The sequence below is a fragment of the Microtus oregoni genome, unplaced genomic scaffold (genome assembly GCF_018167655.1).
Source record: "Microtus oregoni isolate MIOR12 unplaced genomic scaffold, Mior012 000018F_ref0000195, whole genome shotgun sequence".
NCBI classification, from domain to species: Eukaryota; Metazoa; Chordata; class Mammalia; order Rodentia; family Cricetidae; genus Microtus; species Microtus oregoni.
The window spans coordinates 28,070,841-28,092,361 of NW_024543077.1; the positions used below are offsets into that span (position 1 = coordinate 28,070,841).

Sequence of the window (21,521 nt, forward strand, 5' to 3'; positions counted from 1 at the left end):
CAGATGGACGGTGAGGCCTCTCTGAACGTGTGTAGGACGCTGCAGTGGGCAAGCAGGGATCCATTGGCAGGAATTTGATATTGTCATGGCAAAACTCAGTCTCACATTCATTCCTTGGCCACTGATTGGTCAATTACATTCTTGGCCACTTTAATATTAAAAAACTAAGACAAAAATTTCATTCCAGTACTTATTTATTTGGTTATTAAGACTCATTCTACACTGGGACTGGAGAGATGAGGGCCCAGTTCAGATCCCTAGCAACCACACAAAGGCACGGTGGGGTTTGGTGCACGCCTGTAACTCCAGTACTGATGGGGCAGGGTGGACATGAACAGGCTAGCCCATCTCACTAATCCAGTGAGCTCCAGGCTCAGTGAGAAATATGGTCTTAAGCCCGAGGAAAGCACGTAATGGCAACCTTTGGTTGCACGTGTGATATAGACACACATGGACACACACACATTTACATGAACATACACACACAAAAGCCTTGTTCTGATTCATCACTGTTTCTTACCACACAGATGTGGTGTGTGTGTGTGTGTGTGTGTGTGTGTGTGTGTGTGTGTTTGGGTACACACATGTATATAATGAATCCTGTCTCTAGCCTGAGTGTGCTTCGAAAGTAAATTGAGGAGTAATAGCACTTACATTATTTCACGCTTGATAAGACCCTGTGGAGTTGAGTTGAAAGCAAGGGGGAACAGCACTTGAATGTGGTGTCCAGAGCCCAGTGGCACTGACTCTGTCTCTTACAGAGCAGCAAATGAGCCTGTCTCACTCCATGGTGGCTGTGTGGCACAAGGCATATGGTTTTGTCATGTTTTCTTTGGTCCTTTATGTTTTATTCATTCATTCATTCATTCATTTATTATACTTTTGTTTTGATTTTTGAGACAGGGTTTCTCTGTGTAGCCCTGGCTGTCCTGGAACTCTATAGCCCAGGCTGGTGTTGAAGTCACAGAGATCCCCCTGCCTCTGTCTCCCAAGTGCTGGGACTAAAGGAGTGTGCCACCACCACTCGGCTGGTGGTTTCATTTTGATCCGGAAGCTTGCACACATCGTTGTAACAGAGGCTTGGATTCTCAGCACGCTTATTTTACCATGTGCTGGCATAGCTGTACTGTCTTCTTGAGGAAAAACAATCGGATTAGAATGAGCTCTGCCCAGCTTGTGAGCAGCTTGCAGATCATGCTGGGGACATGTTGTGAATGACTTCAGTGTAAACCTTACCGTGTCACTCCTGAGACCCTCCTCATCCTGGTCACTGAGCAGGTGGTACGCATTACTAAAATCTGTTAAGCTTGCTGTTATTGTTAATGGTATATTCTCTTACTTAATATAGTACCTACTCCTTCTGATGTTCATTTTCTTGTAAATTAGCAAAGCTGTTGGGTATGGGCTAATCGGACTTCCGAAATGTCAGCAGCTGAACCCTGCCTTGCTGCTGAGCTGTCCTGAGCAAAAGACCAGTGGTTCCAACACACTAGTGGAACAGCCAGGACATCTTAGACAGATATGCAAAGGATTACTGCTGATGGGCTTGGCTCTTAAATGCACATAGCCCCAGGACTGTCAGAAACAAAAGCTCACAACCTGGGTGAACCTCTGTCTCCTAGCCAGATGGGGAGCACACCCCCTAGTGGAGGTTCCATTATAGCTGGCCCCAAACACAAGCTTTTATGACCCTGATTGGTCCAAAACAAATGGCTGTGTTTTGCTGCAAAGATAAGTCCAAGCTGTCCCTCAGGCGATATAAGCAGGCTGTTCAGGCTCATCAGGAAGGCCGCTAGGAGACAGCTCCTTGTGCTGCCATTCCTGATATTGCAACATCAGGACCAATAAAACTCTGGAATGGTCTTTCCTTGAGTGTTCCCAGTGGTGCAGGCTGGAATGCCGAGACAGTATAAACAAAGAAGACAGTGAGGATGACTCAGGACCTAATGGCTGAGAAAGCACAAGGCCAAGGCCAGCAGCTTCCCAACTGGCGCTCCTCAGGTCCCTGACACAGGCCAGCCAGCACCACACAGAGTTGCCTCTTGATGGCTTAAGAAGCTGGATGGAGGCCTTAATGCCGCTGCTCGGCAACTGAAATAACGCAGAGCAGGAAGACTGAGGGCCCACCAGTAGGAACTGCACAAAGGCCTGAATCTGCTCTTTGAAAGGCTTCAATGCGACTTCTGCAAAATGCCTGCTGATTCTGCTCAGCTAGAGCTGGGGAGAGATGCTTGAAAAATGCCTGATGCAATCTGCATCATGCATCTAGTTTCTGAAGTTCTTTAGGTGCTCCAGGCAGCTGCCCTAGCTGAGCTCTGATCCTATATTCTGTGTCAATATAGATAGGCACCCAGAGTTCTGGCAGCCGTAATGGAAGGAACAGGTGAATAAATAGTTCAAGAATGGTCGCTGGGGCTGGAGGGATGGCTGAGTGATTCAGAGAGCATACTGTCCTGGAGAGGACCTGCAGTGGGTTCCCAGCACCCATGACAAGCTGCTCACAGCAACCTGTGGCTCTAGAACCTGGGGATCAGATCCCCTCTTCTGTCTTACATCATACACACCTAAAAAAGAAAAAGGGGCCAGGACATGAAGAAGATAAGAAAGTAAGGAGAAAGAGACAGAGAGAGACGGGAGGAGGGGGGAGGGAGAGGGAGCGAAGGGAGGGAGCGAAGGGAAAAGGGAGAAGGAAGGAGGGATGGAGGGAGGGAGGGAGAGAAGGAGGGAGGGAGGGAGAAAGGGAGGGAGGGAGAAAGGGAGGAAGGGAGGGAGTGAGGGAGGGAGGGAAGGAGGGAGGGAGGGAGGGGACCAGCCAACCCCAAGGAGCCAGACAGGAAAATGCTCAGGTCACCAGAATTGTCAAATCTTCAGAGCCAGTGGTCTTGGGCTGCAGTGTGATCCCTGTCACATTGGCCACTGTCCCCAGTGTGAGCCCTGTCACATTGACCACTGTCCCCAGTGTGAGCCCTGTCACATTGGCCACTGTCATGTTCCAGGAGTGCTGAGAAGCTGGGAGCTTTCTTCCTTATCTCTGGATTCTGCAGTGATTTCATAGATGCATCACGGGTAATGAGAGATGAAGCAAGATAGCATTTGGCAAATGAAGACTAAATGTGTTTTAAGACTTAGCAAGAAATCACCAACTTTAATTCAGGAACTTGAATTCTTACTTGTCTTAGATTCTTCTGAGGTTTGAATCGGTGACTTTGACTGTCTTGTTCAAGTCTTCTTTGTTTTCCCGAAAAGAAAAGCGCTCGTGACACTAGACGCCATTTGATTATTCATCCGTGTAATACATTCCTAATCATGGTTTAATTCTGGAAAAAGCTATGGGAACAAGCTGACTAGGTTCCTTTCAGCAGAAACTGCAAATCCTTTCTTTGCTGATGATCACACTGATTTATAGTATGTATTAGATAAATATAACATTCTATGGACATCACAAACCATTCTTCTCCCCAAGATGGAAACACACAGTTGTACACACACACACACACACACACACACACACACACACTCTTACCTCAAGGGCCTGAAGGATTGACTCTGTAGTTTTGATCAGAATCCATGAAGAAAGTGCTGTTGTCAGCTCAATCAACATTTGAAGATGCTTTAAGGTGAAAAATTACAGTACAGGGAAGAACTCAAAAGCCCTGAATGATGAATTATTAAACAAGCGAGAAGTGTCTGGGAGGAAGCGATGGTAATTATGTAATATTATTTTTTTTTTTTGTCCATAGGTTGGTGGCAGTTTTTTTTTTTTAACCTAATTGTAGTCAGGGGACTTTCCAGTATAGTCACCTGACCCTGAAGGACATTTTGGGAGGCCAGGCGTGCTCGGTTTGTAAAGGGGGCTGAAAGCAGAGCAGCCGGCTAGCAGGGAGGCATCATTTCATGCTCTGTGGGGTTTGGTGTGACCAAGGGTGCAAGTGCTGGTTGAATGCATGGGCAGGTGGATTATTCTGTAGTGCGTTCTGAATGGGGGAGAAAGAGGTCCCAGTTACCTCGGCAATAACTGGAGGAAATGAAGCCCCAGCAAAAGCATAGAGTCTAATACATTCTGTGTGCGGCTCGCACGTACTGGGCATCAGCCTTCCATTCACCTTGGACTTTTCTATGCAAAGCCAACCTCGCCTTCTCAGGAGCTTTCAGTGGATTTCCTGTCCCTCTCTCTCTACCTGCTTAATGCCCATGCATTTGTCCTGGGTTGGGGTATCTCTGCAAACTTGAAGATGACTCAATTGCCTGGGAGAACTTAAAACACACACACACACACAAAACAAACCAAAAACAAAAACCAAACACTCTGTTCAAATTGTTCTCTACAGACACTAAGTCTGGCTCTCTTTTGCCTTCTACAATGTAACCAGACACAACAGAGAATGGTAATAACTTTCTATCATGGGAGTAAAACATATGTATGTGGTGTACAATTTTGAGCCGCTTAGAGTCTTGAGTGCGGCCCCTCTGTTATAGTAGAACTGCTAGGTAATTCTAATCTGTTATGTGAGAAAAAATAAAAGGACTACCTTTTTGTATTTTATTAATTCTTTGAGAATTTCACACAATGTATTTTGAACGTATTCACCACCCTCTCTACCCTCCCACCCAATTTTGAGAGTCCTACTTTCCCTACCGAGTCTAGTCTGTGTGCCCTGCTAGTCTGGGGATGGAAGCCTGCTCAAGGTGTGTGGTCAGGGCCACATCATTAAAACAGCAACAACAAACATCTGGCTGTCTCCCTTCGAACCGGTGCAGAGGAAGTCTTTCAAGAGAACCATTTTGTCTTTGATTTAAAATCCTAAATATTTACAATAAAGCGCCATCGAATATACTAGGTAGAACTCAATGGTTAAAGACAAGAATTCTGTCTATACAATTTGTGTTACTAAAAAGCAGGTGTGGGTATGCATACTTGTGAAGGGTTTTGGATGTCGTAGGCCAGTGCTCTACCACTGAGCTGCACCCCCAGAGCTGGGTATGTTATTTACAAAGGGCATATCAGAGTCTGTGGTCCTTAAAGATCAACATCTAGTGGGCTGGAATCTGCAGGAGGCTAAGCTCTTGTCAGAACTATTTACGCGGTCTGTTTCGGTCGATGGCTCCCCCACCCCGCGCACACTGTTATTTCTGGATCTCTATAGCTTCTCTGCTGCTAATGCCCTTCGTTATCAAGATAAAGTTAAGTCTCAGAAGAAGTCTAGTGGATATCCTGGTCTCAGAGTTGCGCAAAATCTGCCACTGAGTTCTTTGAACCTGCCCAGAGCCCAGCTGCTTGGAGATAAACATCGGCTAAGACAGAGATACTGGGCCGAGCAGGGATTATCCGTGTGGGGAGAACTGTACAGTCTGGATCCTTGTGTTCCGAAGTTTCATTCACCCAAGGAAACAAGTCATCGTGAGGGACAAAAGAAAGAAAAAAGAAGATTGGATGTAATTACAGGGAAGACCCTGCATTCCTGCCAGAGACAGGCAGCTGGCGGCTGTCTTTGAGGACAGTGGCCAGTTTCTTTGGGCAGTGTGAGAATTATAACTTGTCTTTAAACATATTGCTTAAACATTTTATTAGAAAAATTGCAACCCACGATCTAGAATTGTGCACTGAGAACCTGGATTCGACAATTGCTGTTCTCTCCCCTCTTCAGTGACTCTCCCTCCATGTGTCCGTCCGTCTCCGTGTCTGTCCAGGCTAGTTTCTGCTGTATCTCCAAACGAATTCAAGGCAGAAGAACACCCGCTCCTAAACATTGAGGCTACCTGTTCATAATCGTTTTTGTTGCTAGGTCAAGATGCGCAAATCTTCGTGTTTTCATACTATATTTTTCACAATCATATGTGCCTAAGTAAGAATCCCAAACCTGGATCAAAGTGTGGAAAATATTTACTCCCGAAAATTCCTTCATGTCTTCTAGCTAGTGTTCTTGGTTTTTCTTACAGATGTGTCCTGTTTGTCTCAGAGTTCCACATCAGTGAGCCTTGAAAGCCTTGGGTGTACCCAGTTTTGGTGGAAGGGCCCCTCATTCAGCACACGGATTTACAAGCTTTTTTGGATTTGCCCGTGATGTGGGTTGCATAGCTGGACTCGACTGATTTGGCTTTTGAACTTTGACTTCCAGGCTTGTTCCCTGCCATTCTCAACCTGGCCACCAGTGCCCACATCAGTGCCAATGCGACCTGTGGCGAGAAGGGGCCTGAGATGTTCTGCAAACTCGTGGAGCACGTACCCGGCCGGCCTGTTCGGCACTCCCAGTGCCGGGTCTGCGACAGTAACAGTACAAATCCTAGAGGTAAGTATAGCCTTTCTGTTCATAGAAAAGTGCACAGGGAGATGCTTATGCAACTTACTTTGTGGGTTCTAGGATTGAACCCAGAGCTTTGCATGTGTTTAGCATGTGTTCCGTCTCTGAGCTCCACCATGGGCTCCCCGTGGGAATTTATACTTTCTGAAGTAACAGTGACTGCCGCTGAGATCCTCAAAAGCTGCTCACCTTGGCGACTTGGCTGTGCCTTGGCGCTGAGTTTAGCAGTTCAAGAATGAAAGTCCAGAGCTGAGAGCTGCGTGTGTTCCTGTGTTCTTTTAACAGAGCGCCACCCGATATCACACGCGATAGACGGCACCAATAATTGGTGGCAGAGTCCCAGTATCCAGAACGGGAGAGAGTATCACTGGGTCACCATCACCTTGGACTTACGGCAGGTAGGTGGGGCCGGTCCTGCTGGTGGAGCTCTGTAGCCCCCTGACGTCTGCCTTCTTTCTTAACACATTTGCTCTCGTCCCGCCGTTCCTTCCAGGTGTGAGGTAGGTGATACAGAAAACTCCATAGCACCATTTCCTGGCCCTTTTGGTTGTGATCACAGCCAGGAGTGTGGGGGTAGATCTTGCTGGATGGAGAGGCTAAACGTGGTGTGGGAAGGGTCTATGGGCACCTGAGGGGCAGTCAAGGCAGGCCCTGACAGAAACCTAGGGGTTTACTGTACAGGGAGGAGTGGCTAGACCAGTCTAGATCACCCAATGGGGCAGAGGCTGTATCTGTCTGGTTGGCGGGTATCAGGCACACTCACGGGCTTGACCCTGGAGAAGGTCATACAGGACTGGGCTGGCTGAAGAGGTTGGTTGTGGTGTCTGCAGTTAGTTCTTTACTATTTTACACAGGTAACTTCCGCCCGTTTCTTCCACTGATGGGTAGCATTTGAAATATTCTGCTGTTAGGCTATTAGAGCAACCATTAAAAAAAACCTACTGGGACCCAGTGTATGGAGGAGTCTTGCTTTTCAGAAAAAGAAATGTGTCTTGATCTGGTGAAGTACAGTTAGAGTAGAACCGAAGTTTACAGGGGGCGGTGCATTCTAGTTAATTCTGCTCACTGTCGGGTGGTGTGGACACACACCCTTGCCTGAGCCCCACTGCCGTCCGTGATCAACTTCTGCTCACTGTCGGGTGGTGTGGACACACACCCTTGCCTGAGCCCCACTGCCGTCACTGATCAACTTCTGCTCACTGTTTGGTGGTGTGGACACACACCCTTGCCTGAGCCCCACTGCCGTCACTGATCAACTTCTGCTCACTGTCGGGTGGTGTGGACACACACCCTTGCCTGAGCCCCACTGCCGTCACTGATCAACTTCTGCTCACTGTCGGGTGGTGTGGACACACACCCTTGCCTGAGCCCCACTGCCGTCACTGATCAACTTCTGCTCACTGTTTGGTGGTGTGGACACACACCCTTGCCTGAGCCCCACTGCCGTCACTGATCAACTTCTGCTCACTGTCGGGTGGTGTGGACACACACCCTTGCCTGAGCCCCACTGCTGTCACTGATCAACTTCTGCTCACTGTCGGGTGGTGTGGACACACACCCTTGCCTGAGCGCCACTATTGTCACTGATGACTTTGGATGTTTTTAAACTGAACATAAATCATTCTGAGAAAGCCTGCACATTTTCTTTGAATCTTGAATTTTACGGCTCCCAGACTTACGTTAGGTCCCACTTGCTATGTTGAAGTCCGTTTCCTATGCTGACATCCCTCAGCAGGACAGAAGACTTTCTGATTGGCGGAATTCTCGATTAAAGATTAGTACCCATTAGGGAAGTGAATACCAAAAGCACAAGAAGATAGCATTTCACCCCCATCAGGATAACTGTTATAAAAGAGAAAGGAAGTCGCAGGGGTAGCCAGGGTGCAGAGGAGGAAGGCCATCTGTACACTCCTGGTTGGCTTGAAGGGATTCAGCCACCGAGGAAGACAAAATAATGGTTCCTTAATAATCTAGGTATAGACTCACAATGTGCCCAGCTAGTCTCCCTCCAGTTATAAAACCCACAGAACAGGAGGGAAGACTCAACGATACAGCAGCATCACTCACAGAGCCGAAGGGCGGGAGCAGCTCAGGTTTCCATCGGCTGATGAACGTGTAAACTGTGTGTGGTACACACATATTGCCCAGCCTTGAAAGCAAATGAAAACTTGACCTATACTCTAATGTGAGCGAATCTTGAAAACATCCCATGAAGCTGTACACCAAGAAGAAACGGTGTCTGCTTTGGAGGTAGGAAGTAGGCTGGTGGCTGCAGGTGTGGGGAGAAGAAAGAGTGGGGGGGGTTAGTGTGCAATGGGAACGTCGAATAAGGATGCCGTGTAGATGGGTGATGTTGATAGTTAAATGGCATGGATCAATGCCACCGAATCATACAACTTAAATGGCTAAAATGGTAATTTTAGTGTTACCTGTATTTTATACAAGTAAACATTTTAACACCCTATGAAGGGTGCACTGCATCAGCCCGGGTCCAGCCAGGGAACAGAGACCATGTGAGTTGCGTGTGCAGAGGGGCATTTTGACTATCAGGAACTGGTTAGACTGTTGGAGAACTGGAAAGGGGGGCGGGGCAGAAAGTCTCTCAGACAGTGACGGCCATGGAGGAACCAAAGGAGGGGTGGAATCATTCATTAGCATCTGGACCCTTGGAGCAAGGGACAACACCCCTCCGCTGACTTCAGGAGGGAGTCGGGAGCTCCTCTGGGAAATACTCAGAAGCTAGAGTCAGGCATCTGCAGGGGTGAGACTGACAGGAGAAGCAGGAGACAGGAGCAATGTAGCCTCCCTCCTTGGGTTCCGGCCTCAGCCCTGCAGCCTCCTGAAGAGACACCTGGTGATTTGCAGAGCTCTAGACTCAACCTCAAGACACAGAATCCAGGGGACACTGTCAGTCCTTTAGCCATTAGGTCCGTCTTCGCCAGCAGGTGATCACTTGCTGTGTTCCCAGCCAGCACAGAGAAGCCGCTGCAGGTGCCCTGGCATACGGTGGTCATCCAGAGCCCAAATACATTGAAAAGAAGAGCGAACTTTGGAATCCTAGCAGAATCATGGACTGACTTCACATACAGCCTAGGACCTGGTGCCCTTGGATCTCAGCTGAGAGAATGACTCAGGCAGGATCGAGGAACTTGGGAACAGTTCTGTTTCATATGAACTTGCTGTTGATTTTGTTGACTTGGTATAGTGGAGATGCATAGAAAGGGGCACCAAGGTCATCTTTTCGCAGAGTATGGTAGCATTATGAGTGGTATAGTGTGCCCAACTAATTCCTCCCATCCTGTAGACCTCAGGTTGCTTCTTCCTCTGACCTTTGTCTTTGTGCATAGTGTGTGTGTGTGTGTGTGTGTGTGTGTGTGTGTGTGTGTGTACATGAATATGGACACCAGGAATCAACGTCTAGTCTCTTTAAATGTTCTTCACCTCATCTTGTTGAGACAAAGTCACTCTAAGGACCTGGTACCCTGAATTGTCTAGGCAAGCTGACCAGTGAGCTGTGGGGTCCACTTGTCTCTGTGGTCACACATGGGCACCACCGTGCCCGGCTTGTTAATGTGTGTGCTGCGGATCCAAACTCAGGTCCCCAGGCTTGTGTGGCAGGCGTGTTATAGACTGAGCCATCTCTCAAGTCACACCCCACCCCCATTAATGTCCTCTCTCTGATCTTCAGATATCACCAGAGGAAATGCTAAGCAAGACCTTAAGATAACCTAGTTAGACTTAGCTAATAGGATTTTTAGCAATACAATCATGCGAATATGAGAAAACATGCTTGCATGTCAAGGATAATTGTGTTTAGATTTGTGAAATAGAATGGGAATATTGTAAAGCAGACAGAAGGTTCAGGTTGTCATGCAGAGGGAGAGGCGCTCACCATCCATTTACTCTTGAGAGGACCACTGATAATACTGTAAAACTGGGCCAGCTTTCCTCTTTTCGCTCTTGTATCCCTATGCATTTAATACCTCTCCAAAAGTGTTAATGTTTACTGGAACTTTCTGTGCCAGGTCTGTGATGTGTAGTCCTTTGATCTGAGGTGTGCCACTGAATTCTCATAATCAAGCTCCATTCCATGCCAGTGTCTACCTTTGTGTAGATTACTGAAAAGAGAAGAGAGTTCGTGCAGCTAGTGAAAGGGTGGGCATTTGGCCACTCAAGATGCGGGGCCATCGCGTGTGTCCTTAGACCCGGCCCTTCCTTCAGCGAGAGTCTCCGATGTAAAAGGTCATGCCCCAGTGTTTTAGTTTACATCTTGACTTGAGCATTTCCCAGTATGACTACAACTCACTATTAATGCTTTTAGAAGCTGTGCGCGTGGTCTTCTATAAGGGCTACCCAGCCTTAGCTTAGAGTTCCCGGTCCTGTGGTTTGGATTGATTCTCTTATGGATAATAACTTGAGCTTCCAATTGAAAAGTTCAGTCTCACCTCCTGCCAGAGAAATAGCGCCGTGAATAGAAGCCATATTTTGAAGTTTAAATGGCAGGTTCCTGGTGAAGTTTTGAGGGTCACTTTAAAAGGACTGTTTACTGACAAATATACAGAAACCTAGAGGTGTCACTTGGAGACGGTCCAGCCTTTTCTTCCTCAGCTCACTTCCTCCATCTGATGTCCTGACTGTCCTGCAATGCAGAGATACTCTCCATTTTAGGAAGGAAAATGCCAGGACAGAACAGCTAGGCCCCTGGCCTGTTGCTCCATATTCCTCCAAATCTCAGCTCCTTCCACACTGTCCACGCTCCCTCATGGGATCCCCAGTCATTGCTGTCTTTCAGGTCACAACATGAAGATGCAGCTGCCAAGGGTCCTTACAGGTTATTTTTTTCTTTCTATCTTGAGGGTACTGAGATTCTAGCCTCTCAGCTTCTTCTGTTGACCTTTAGTGGAGCCTCGTGGGGTCCACATCCCTGCAAATCCGCAGGTATCAGCACTGCTTCCTTGCTCTGGCAGTGCAGGTAGAATTGGGTGCTCTTGATCCCATAGTGTGGGACCGGGGAGAAAACAAATTGAATCGATATATTGTCTTTCCTTTGAAAGGAAATTTTAAAGCCTGTTCAAATATTTTTTCCAGGAGGGTCAGATTTGTGAGTTACAAAAAAAAAAAAAAAAAAAAAATCCCTTTTAAGATAAAATCTGTTTCGTGAGAAAGGAAGTGTTCCCTATGGCACCGGCAGAGGCGCTGCCTCCTGGAATCGCTCCACTTTGTGTGTGTGTGTGTGTGTGTGTAGGTTTAATTAGGAAGTGGCACTTAGTTGTGGGAACAGGCTCACAGAGGAATCTTTGTTGTGGGCAAGCTCGGGGTTGGGGGCAGTCATAGAGAGAGTCTCATTAGTTTAGAAGTCCATTGTGTTTGGTCCCCACAAGTCCCTGATAAACTGACAAGACTTGGGTGGTAGACGCTGTTGCTAGACACACACGCTGTTTGCTAAGCACATTGACCAGGTTGGTCTGAAAACTCACGCAGTGGATTGCTAAGATACCCTTAACGTGTAAACTGTGCTCTTACGACAAATGGGTCTTGGCTTGGTGCATTAAAAACAAACAAAGACAAAAGTTCTGCAGCAAAGCAGTTACCCTTCTGAAAGCTGGGTCACAGAGGCCTCTGTTACCACAGCACCGCTGTTAGGTCAGAGCCACGCTTCAGCGTGCATACTGACCTCCCCAGTCTCAGACACGAAGCTTTCCTGGCATTTGTTTGGCAGAATAAATAGAAGGAATCCATGGCTCTTCGTGGTGGTTTAGAGTCACCCACACTGTCCCTTGTTCACGCAGGGTGGTCTCTGGTAATCTCCACAAACGTTTGTTTTCGTTAGCCGTGTCTTCCGTCTCATCTTAGCTTCCATCCACAGCTGCCCAGTGGTGTGTAAGAAATCGGTGTCGCCAGCTGTGGTGTGCCATCAGGGACCACCACCCTGTTGGCTTGGGGAGTTCACCAAACACTCCTGTCCTGTTCTTCTTCTTGGGTTCTAAGCAGCTTGGACATCTTATCTGGCTCAGAATCAGCGCTTCTGGCTGGGACCTGAGAGGGATTCTGGGAAATGAATGAGGATGGCTTTATGACATTCTTTCTCAGCATGCTTTCGCTCTCCCAACTCTTTGATGTCAAACAAAACCTGCTTGTGCGTTTGGGGACAGAGAGGGAAGTCCACCAAAAAAACTCATTCTTTCTTCCTGTTATAGTAGGGATAAACAAAAAGATAAATTGCAATTTCTGAAGAACTATTTGATACATAGTTAACAGTTTGGAACTTGGAATCTATTCTAGGTCTCCCCTCTGCTTCCCTCTGCTTTTGATACAGGCTTTCCCTATGTAACCCTGCCTGGGTAGGCTGGAACTTGCTATATAGACTAGGCTGGCCTTAAACTCATAGAGATCTGCCTGCCCCTGCCTCCCTAATGCTGGGATTGAGAATTCAAGAACAATTGCAGTGGGTTTTTGATCCTACTGCACGTACTGGCTTTGTGGGAGCCTAGGCAGTTTGAATGCTCACCTTACGAGACCTGGATAGAGGTGGGCAGTCCTTGGGCTTCCCACAGGTCAGGGAACCCTGATTGCTCTTCGAGCAGATGGGGGGGGGGACTTGATCGGGGGAGGGGGAGGGAAATGGGAAGCGGTTGAGGGGACGAGGCAGAAATCCTTAATAAATAAATAAATTTAAAAAAAAAATAAAAAAATAAAAGTGTGCACTAATAAACCCATCTGCAAGGTGATTTTTATGCTTATAGTGTATACTTTTATATACAGAAAATTCTAGTGTATACTTTTATACAGAGAAAATTCTAGTGTAGAGGTAACAGGAACTTTAAGAAAATACAACAAATCATAAAACAAGAGTTTTGGAGGCCTGGGGAGATGGTTCAACAGTTCTCCAGAAACCCATGTAAATTCCATGTGGGCATGGCAACCTCCTTGTAATTCCAACCCGGAAAGCAGAAACTATGGATCCCTAGAGCAAGCTGGCTAACAAGGCACTAGCCACATCAGTGAGCTGGCTAACAAGACTAGACACATCAGTAAGATGGCTAACAAGACACTAGCCACACCAGTAAGCTGACTAACAAGACTAACCACATCAGTAAGCTGGCTAACAAGACTAGACACATCAGTAAGCTGGCTAACAAGACACTAGCCACATCAGTGAGCTCTGGTCTTGGCTGAGTGTCTTTGTGTCAATGAACAAAATGGACGAGGAACTGAGGAAGAGTCCTGACTTTAACCCCAGGCCTCTGTTCACAGGCACATACATAAACGTGTATCCACACATATGCAAAATTATGCACACACACATGCGCACATCCCACAGATGTGAAAGAGGATGGAAAAGGATTTTTTCCTAATCACCTGCAATTCTAACAGCCGGAGTTTTACTTTCTGTCCCGCTCTTCGTCTTGAGGTCTACTGTACGTATTTACTAGTTAAATACATCGTGGAGTTGCTACTCACTAGGTTCTGGAGTCTCCGGATTTGTTGATACACAAGACGACTGCTGTGCCCACGCAAAACTGTCAGTATAGAAAAAGTAAGCTCCTTATCTGTACCAGCCAACATAGCAACTTCTCTTTGGTCAGCAATTTGAAGAAGACTGTTCCCTCCTGAGGCTTGTGCTCTAGTGTAGGAAATAGATGGTCTGCAGTTAACTTCTGCCGATGCCTAGGGAACACAGAGGAAGGGGCTTAGGGCAGGCCTCTCACAGAAGGAAGGAAGGAGGAAACAAACGGGAGGATGTGCAGGAGATGGAAGCCCAGGAAAGTCTTGCAGCAGAGAAAATGAGACGTGTGGGTTTGAGACAACACATTCCGTCTGAAATGTTTTCGCTCACTTTTCTGCACTGTTCTCCATAGGATATTGATTTCAGGACTGGACTATCTCCCTGGTATCAGGATACAAACCCCAGACCCATTTTTTTATGTTATAAGGCACATTACATATGTATTAATAACATCCTCTTGTGTACTTGGAATCACCACTAGCTGACATGGCATACCTCAGGCATCAGCGTGAATGCTGGGTAAGCATTGGCTATACTGTGTTGTTCAGGGAACCAGGATAAGGAGAAACCTGCCTGGGGTCAGTCCAGCTGCAGCCGGCAAAGCCTGACAAGAACACACGAGCAGATGCTCATGTGTGATGTCGAGTCGTGTATGCTGGAGCCGTTACAGACCACGACAAGGCAGGGGGCCCAGCAATTAGCATGTGTTATCAGCCCTGGTGGGGACTCCCCTTAGTGCTGGGCTCCGATGAGGAGGACACGCTCTCAGTTGCAGGCAGTGAATTACACAGATCGCGAGTGTACAGTTGGATGGATTCAAGCCACATACTAATCAATTATGGGCCATTCTTGTCACTCCAGAGTGTTCCCCATGCCCTTCCCTGGCTGTTGCTCATCATGTTTGTCCTCTCTCTGGCCAGAGAACCCTCTGCTCTGACTGTTTCCCTTCGGTGAGTCTACACGATGATAGATAACTTCCTATCGAGAGATCTCACCCTGCATCTGGCTTCCTTCTCTGAGAGCCCTGCTGAGGTTTGCGCCTTCTCTTTCTGAGCAACGCTTCACTTTACGAGCACACTGACGTCCGTTTCTCTGCTCCTTGACAGAGCTGTTTTCAGCTTTTCTCCATTGTGTAAGAGCTTCTGTGAGTGTTCTTGTAAACATCTTTCTCTGGGTGTATATTTTTGGTTTTACAAGGGACGGAATCGACCAAAGATAAGAGTATGTTTAAGTCTAGGACAAATGAGTACATTGTAGCCCGGAAGGTGACCGCAACACAGAGCACAGAATTGTAACTCTTCTTCCAGAAGTCCAGGTACCTTCGAACCTATTGACCAATACTTAAAGACTGTCTGTCATAAACACGATCACTGTTGACTCTGCCAAGGCCAGGGAGTATTGGTTTTGTCTTTAGGGCCATCAGCTAAATTCCTATAACAGTGTCTAAAGATTGAACAGTACTTTATTATATCGGTACATAATGCTTTATTTAACGTGTTATGACAGTTGGACACCTAAAATGTGTTTCTAGTTTGGGACTACTATAAATCACAGTTTAATATTTCTGTGGCTGTGTGTTGATTATTTTTCTCACTGTGGAGTCTTTAGTACCAAGGATTGGAACTCAGCGCCTGGTACATGCTAGGCCAGTGCTCTACCACTGAGCTACATCCCAGCCCTCAAATGCAGTCTTTGCTAGTTTGGTTTATTTTTCAAAAATATTATTTGCTTTATGTGTCCATGGTGACTGAGAGTCTCACAACTCCTTAGCATCGTGTTTAAAAGGGCCCCTGCCTCACCCCACCTCTTCTTTTCTTCCCTCCTCCCCCTTTCTTTCCTTTTGAATATCAGAGAATTAACCCGTCAGTCACACACTTTTACCTTGTCATGATATTGGACATCTGTCAAGGAGCACTGGACTGAATACAGTGTTAGGTCTTCTTAATTATCTTCTCATCCATTAATTATGTTTCGATCATTAATCTCCATCAGGGCTGTCAAACTGTTCTGAAACCTGGCAGTGATGTATTTCAGGGCTCGAGGATCAGCGCCTGGATTTCCACCTCTCTTTCTAACAATCGAGAGAACAGAAGATTAACCGTGTCCTCATTTTGAGACGGTCTCAGATGAGAACGGCGGCCCTTGGGGGAAGTGATGGGACTTGAGGTGCCCCGTGTCCCCACTGTGCCTTTGGCTCAGTGCTGTCTTATCGCCGTTTCAGCTGAGACTTGTAATACAGAAATCACGTTTATTGTATGCTGTGAATAACGCAGTGGGCTATGGGAAATCCTCCTTGGGATTTATTACCTGCAGGCTATATCATGAAAAGCATTCAACTGAGTTTTATAATTGCCTAGATTGAAGGAACTTTAAAGAACACTAATCTCTAATAATGCATTACCTTTTGGCAGACAGAGTGACCAAGGTAATCCAACTGTAAACCTTAGTTCTGATGAAATCATGGTAATAGGGACAGACTCACTAGTGACTGGGCAGGCTGTTACTGGGAATGCATTTCCTTAGCACTGGGGTCCCTTTGAAATCTATACATGCATAAGGTCATGCGGACATAATGCTGCTTGCCCAAGGATGGTGCTCATACACGGAAGCATTTCCACCAGATTAGAACGGACCTGAACTCCCAGTCTGTGCCCCATATTCTTCATTGTGCTCTTTCCTTTCTCTGCCTGGTTATGTTTAGATTCCTAAATCCGTCAGTGCGGGAACACGTTGATAGATGAAAAGCCCAGGAACAGCTGTCTGAACAGAGGGCTGAGTGTGCAGTAGGTAACACCATGCTGGGGTCTGTAAGCGCACTCCGGTGTTCACAAAATCACCGAATGACCCATGTCTCCGAATGTGCCCCCTGTGCACATGGCTGTACTTCGAGAGAGGTGCCTCCCTCGAGCCTCCGTCTCAGCCTTGCTACGGTATGGAAATGAAGCCCAGGAAGCCCTGAGATCAAGTGTTACGACTGTGAATCATTAGCTGGACGGCACAGCTGTACAAACCAAGACGTCCTGGGAAAGCTGGGCAGGCTGGGAGATCATTTTCCAGCCTCAGCCGCCAATGGTGGTGGGCTAAGGTGTCTCCGGGTTCGTAATCACTATAGCATGTTCAAAATGGTTTTCCTTTTTGAAATTAATAGTCTCTTAAGGTTTTAGATTCATAGGAAAGTGGGACAGAGGTGTAAAGAATTTCCATAGAGCCTCAGTACCATTGTACTTGGGTCAAATTTGGGCTTTTCGTGATCGACCTTTAAACAGAACATTATAAAGTGGCCAACCTGGTGTATGGTCAGCAGTCCAAATGTTTCTCCCCTGCAGTACTGAGGTAACCAGAATTGTCTGTCCTCAGATTTAACTTCCTCTGTTTGCTCCATTCTTCACTATCATGGGATCAGAGATAGACACCTTTGCTGTTGCTCTGATGGATGTGCAGAAAAACAGCTTCATTGACCATGCAGAAGGGTTGTACCGGAACCACAGACTTTCAGGGTCACCGCAGCTCTAGCCTTTCTTGGGTTTCCTCGCTGCTTAGCGGTTGTTCAGGATACAGCACCCAGGAGTAAGCGTTCTGCTGACCCATGGGGCTTCCACACCAACCATCTGTCGGGCAACTCGGGTCCCCTAGCATCTGTGGGCACTGGGTTTTGCTCTAGGTAAAGTGTCTTTCTTCCCTTGCCAGAGCTTAGGAAGACCCTGACAAAAACAGTGTCACCAAAAGGATGCTATTCCAGCATCCTCTGCACTGCTCTCCTGACCTCCAGCTCACTGGGATCCTGGCTTCTCTAGACGTGGTTCCCCGCCTGGAAACACTGCGCCCTGCTCGTTCTGGTGCACACCTCTCAGTCTCCAATGAAAAGCTGCATCTTTACTTCACCCACTTCCATCTCGCTGTGCTTTCTTTCTTCCTTTTTAAGCTGGTTCTTGTAATTATACAGAATGTAAAGTTTGCCACTTTAAACATTTGAAGTGTAGCATTCAGAGGCATTTAGTGTATGCAGTTTCTCCAGCGCAGTCATTCCCCAACCCAGATCCTTTTTAATCTCCTGCTTTATCCAACACCAGCTCTGCTTATCTCTCACACACTTGGCCATGGCAACACGTATTCTTTCTTTTTATTTTCAAAATAAATATTCTATTTTATGTGCATGTGTGTGAAGCAGACTTACACATGTGGGTCTGGGTGCTCATGGAGGCCAGAGGCTTGGGTTTCCCCAGAGCTGGAGTCCTTGGTGAGTGCAGCCATCTGATGTGTGTGCAGGGAACTCAACTCAGGTTCTCACCATAGCATCCCTCACCCATCTCTCCAGCCTGACATTAGTTCCTTCTGCTAATCTGACTACTCCAGACATTCTTTAAGTAGAACAATACTATTTTTTGTAGTTTTGTGTCTGGGTTATTTCTCTTAGTGTAATGGCCTCCAGGATTGCTCATATTGCAGACTGTATTGAAATTTTATTTCTTTTTAAGACAAGATAACTTTCTCTTGTATGTCTTTCCCAAATTTCACCTAGTCAGTCATCCATGGATGGATATGTGGGTTGTTTCCAACCTTTGGCTATTATGAATAATGCTGCTATAAACACTGGTGATTAATAACTTCAAATGCATCCACTCTATCTTCCAGGCACATACCAGTATGGGAAATGTTGAACCATATAGTGATTCTCTTGTTTGATTTTTTTTAAGGGAACACATACTATTTTTCACAATGGCTCACTATTTTCTATTCCCGCCATGCTGCTTTTAAAATAATCAAAATATTTCCTACATAGTCTTCATATTTAAATTGTTTTCCTTGATGATCTCTAAATGTACTGATTTGTCAGCTCAATGTCCAACAGCTTTCAGATGCTCAGTGAAGTGAGATGTCCTGTGAACGAAAGAAGGGTTTTCACTTAGGAACCGGATGAGGGAATTCATATCCAGAGCGAAATCTTGCTTACCCACAAAGGGGCTCTCTGATCTCGCCGGTGCAAAAAGCTGTTAATGATTCAGTCGGCGATGAGGGGAAAGAAAACCTGCTGCTACCGTTCTTAGCAGTGGTCAATGTGTAACTCGCAGGGTGGTGTTGTGGGGATGGTTCAGTAGCGAGTTTCCCAGCTCTTTCATGCAGAACCCTCAGTTGGGTTTGTGGGGCGCAATGAGGAGGCCCTTTGCTGCCACTGCCTTGACCATGGTGTTTTCTTTAGAGGAGAGGTGTGGAGGGAGAGAAGGTCCGAAGCCTCTCATCGCTGCTCTGTCTGCTGGGTCAGCACCAAGTCAGTGCGCAGACTAGGAAGGTGCTCAAAGGCCGAGTTCTCAGCCCGGATTCTCGGCACCGAGACTGGAGGACAGCAGGGAGCAAGCCCCCTTCTCTCATAGTCCAGAGTGTGGAAGTTCTCAGTTACCGTCTGGCGTTAGTTTTTTCCCCCCGCACATTTTGACTTTTCAGGAAACTCTTTAGGACTTCTTGCTCATCCCTGCCCTGCTCATTTGATCTTTTCAAAGTCATCACCACCCTCTGTTATGAATTCCATGTGTCAGAATTCAAATCCACGGTCATCGCTGGCCCTGTCCTGCCCTGGTTTATGATTCTCGGTGGTCTAAGAAAACTACCATGGGATACCAAGACCTACCTAGGAGAGGTACCCATCACCTTTCCGGTCTCCTTCTGGCTGTCCGTACCAGGCCACCTGCTTGCAATGTCTATATTCTATGGTGTGAGCTGTTCCTCTCCGTCACGTTGCCTCTTTGCCCTGCTCTGTAGACACCTGTTGTCTCTTCCCACACTCACCTTTGGAACTTCTCTGGCCTCCTCTACAAACCAGATCAAACTCCCCTGCTAGATCTGAATATCCTCCCCGCCCCCTCGTTCTCCTCATGACTCGGGCAACCTCATCCACAGACGGCAGCCCCTCTGCCGCTACTGTTTTTGTGGTACCCACCACCGTCCCTCTGACACAGCAGATACACGGTCAGTGTTTTTTCAAATGAGGCGCACACGGAAAGATGTTCTGGCGTCCCCGTTCTCAATGTCACATGTGCCTTTGTGGGGTACTCCACTGCCCAGGTCTCCCCCTCTCTCATGGAAAAGCAGTTTCTCCTCTGAGGAAGAGAGGATGTGCTGCCCTGGAGTTCTGAGTGCCCTTTTATTAAGGAACAGGTTATTATCCTCAGAACACTCGGTCCCAACCACGGGACAAAGCTGAGAGGCACCCGTGTCCCTCAACTGTGCACTAGGAGAGAATGTCGCTTTCCAGAAAGCATCCCACTAAGCCACAGCCTCCAATTTTGCCCTTTTTTTCCCTGAAAAGTTGAAGGGGTTACTATATATCATCACCTCTGTTTTAACAAGAGCAAATTGGAGCTTCATTACTGGGGAAAAACCTAGTCTGATTTCAAAGGTGAAGACCTCCCGTAGGTGGAACCTGGGCCTATCTGACTGGGGGATAGGAGCGCTGTTTCTGTATTGATGGGTCTGAGACTGACCATGTTCATCCCATCCTATCTCGGGGAGCTTTCAATAGAAAGAGAAAAGGGAAGAGCCCCACAAAGAGCATTTGGTGACAAGAAGGTTCCAGAATACATAGTAGAATTTGGCCATATATTTGGAGAAATACATTGAGATAGAATACTAGGGATGGAGAACATCCTATCTTTCAGTTCTCTCTTCTCTGGTAAAGTGGCTTAACATTTTTGTATTGAAATAGTAAACACTGTTAGTAATCTTCGGGTGGGACGGTGGCATCAGGAGGATGCCTTCTGGGCTCATTGGTATAGCCTTTCCCCACTGATGGGAAACAGGTCCACCGCTGACAGACATCTTTAAAATTCCTTTTCCACCTTCAGATCACATATTAAAGCTGATTCTTGTTGGGCTCCTATCTCTGAGCCCTCTTGCTGGCCAAGGTCTTGTGCATTTACATATTTCAGCATGGATCAAAAGTGAATGTTCTTTGATGCTCTGAGATGTTCCTAAGAGTTGTAGGGTAAGAAACCTGCTTGGTCGGAGTTTATCCACACAGGCAGTCAATCCGTCCCCCCCCCCCCCCCAAGAAAAGGCAGAACAGGAAGGAGTTGGGAGTCACTGAACTTTGACCCATTTACTTCACGGGTTAATATCAGCGCCAAAGTGAGAGGAAAAGAAATCCAAAGTTCCCTCCGCATTCTTGAAGCTATCTTTTCGTCCTTATTTGTATAGGCTGGTCTTCTTGGAGGGTTCGAGAGAAACGGCCAGCCCTCACTTTACAGTAATCACTCCTGAGGGATTTGTCTAGAATCACCTTTGCAAGTGTGCCTCCCCAGCAAGAGTCTCAGCTCCCTGGCTTGCAATGTCCTCGCTTTGAGGCTCCTCCCTATCGCTTTGCCAGGTTCTCGAGTCACGGATGACCCTTCTGTTTAGCGACTGTTTCTTCATTCTCGAGTAAGAAATGAGAATCCAAGTGGTGCTTTGAAATTTCCTTATGATGGTTTCACAAGCAGCAGAGCTTACAAAGAGCAAACTCGTTGCTTCGGTAGGGAATCAGTCAAGTGATAGGGTTTTATCAAATACACTCTTCACCTAGATACCCTTTGTGATGAGTTTGTTTCCCCTGAGACTGTCAGCCATAAAGTGGTCCCTGTTCAGTCGCTGTCAGAGATGCAGGTGGGGTGGGCCTCTGCACATGGATTCTGAGAGAACGCAATGGTACAGAGAACAGCGGCGGAGGAGGAACCTCTGGCCTTGCG

General features: G+C 47.0%; 1 protein-coding gene across 1 annotated transcript in view; it reads left to right on the top strand.

Moving 5' to 3' along the window:
• LOC121458908 (laminin subunit alpha-1) overlaps positions 1 to 21,521 on the top strand; it is a 119,994-nt gene that overhangs the window by 16,324 nt on the left and 82,149 nt on the right. The window contains exons 2-3 of the mRNA XM_041668293.1: positions 6,117 to 6,287; positions 6,585 to 6,697. Of these exons, the coding sequence (XP_041524227.1) occupies positions 6,117 to 6,287; positions 6,585 to 6,697 (284 nt within the window). The remainder of the gene's footprint in view (positions 1 to 6,116; positions 6,288 to 6,584; positions 6,698 to 21,521) is intronic.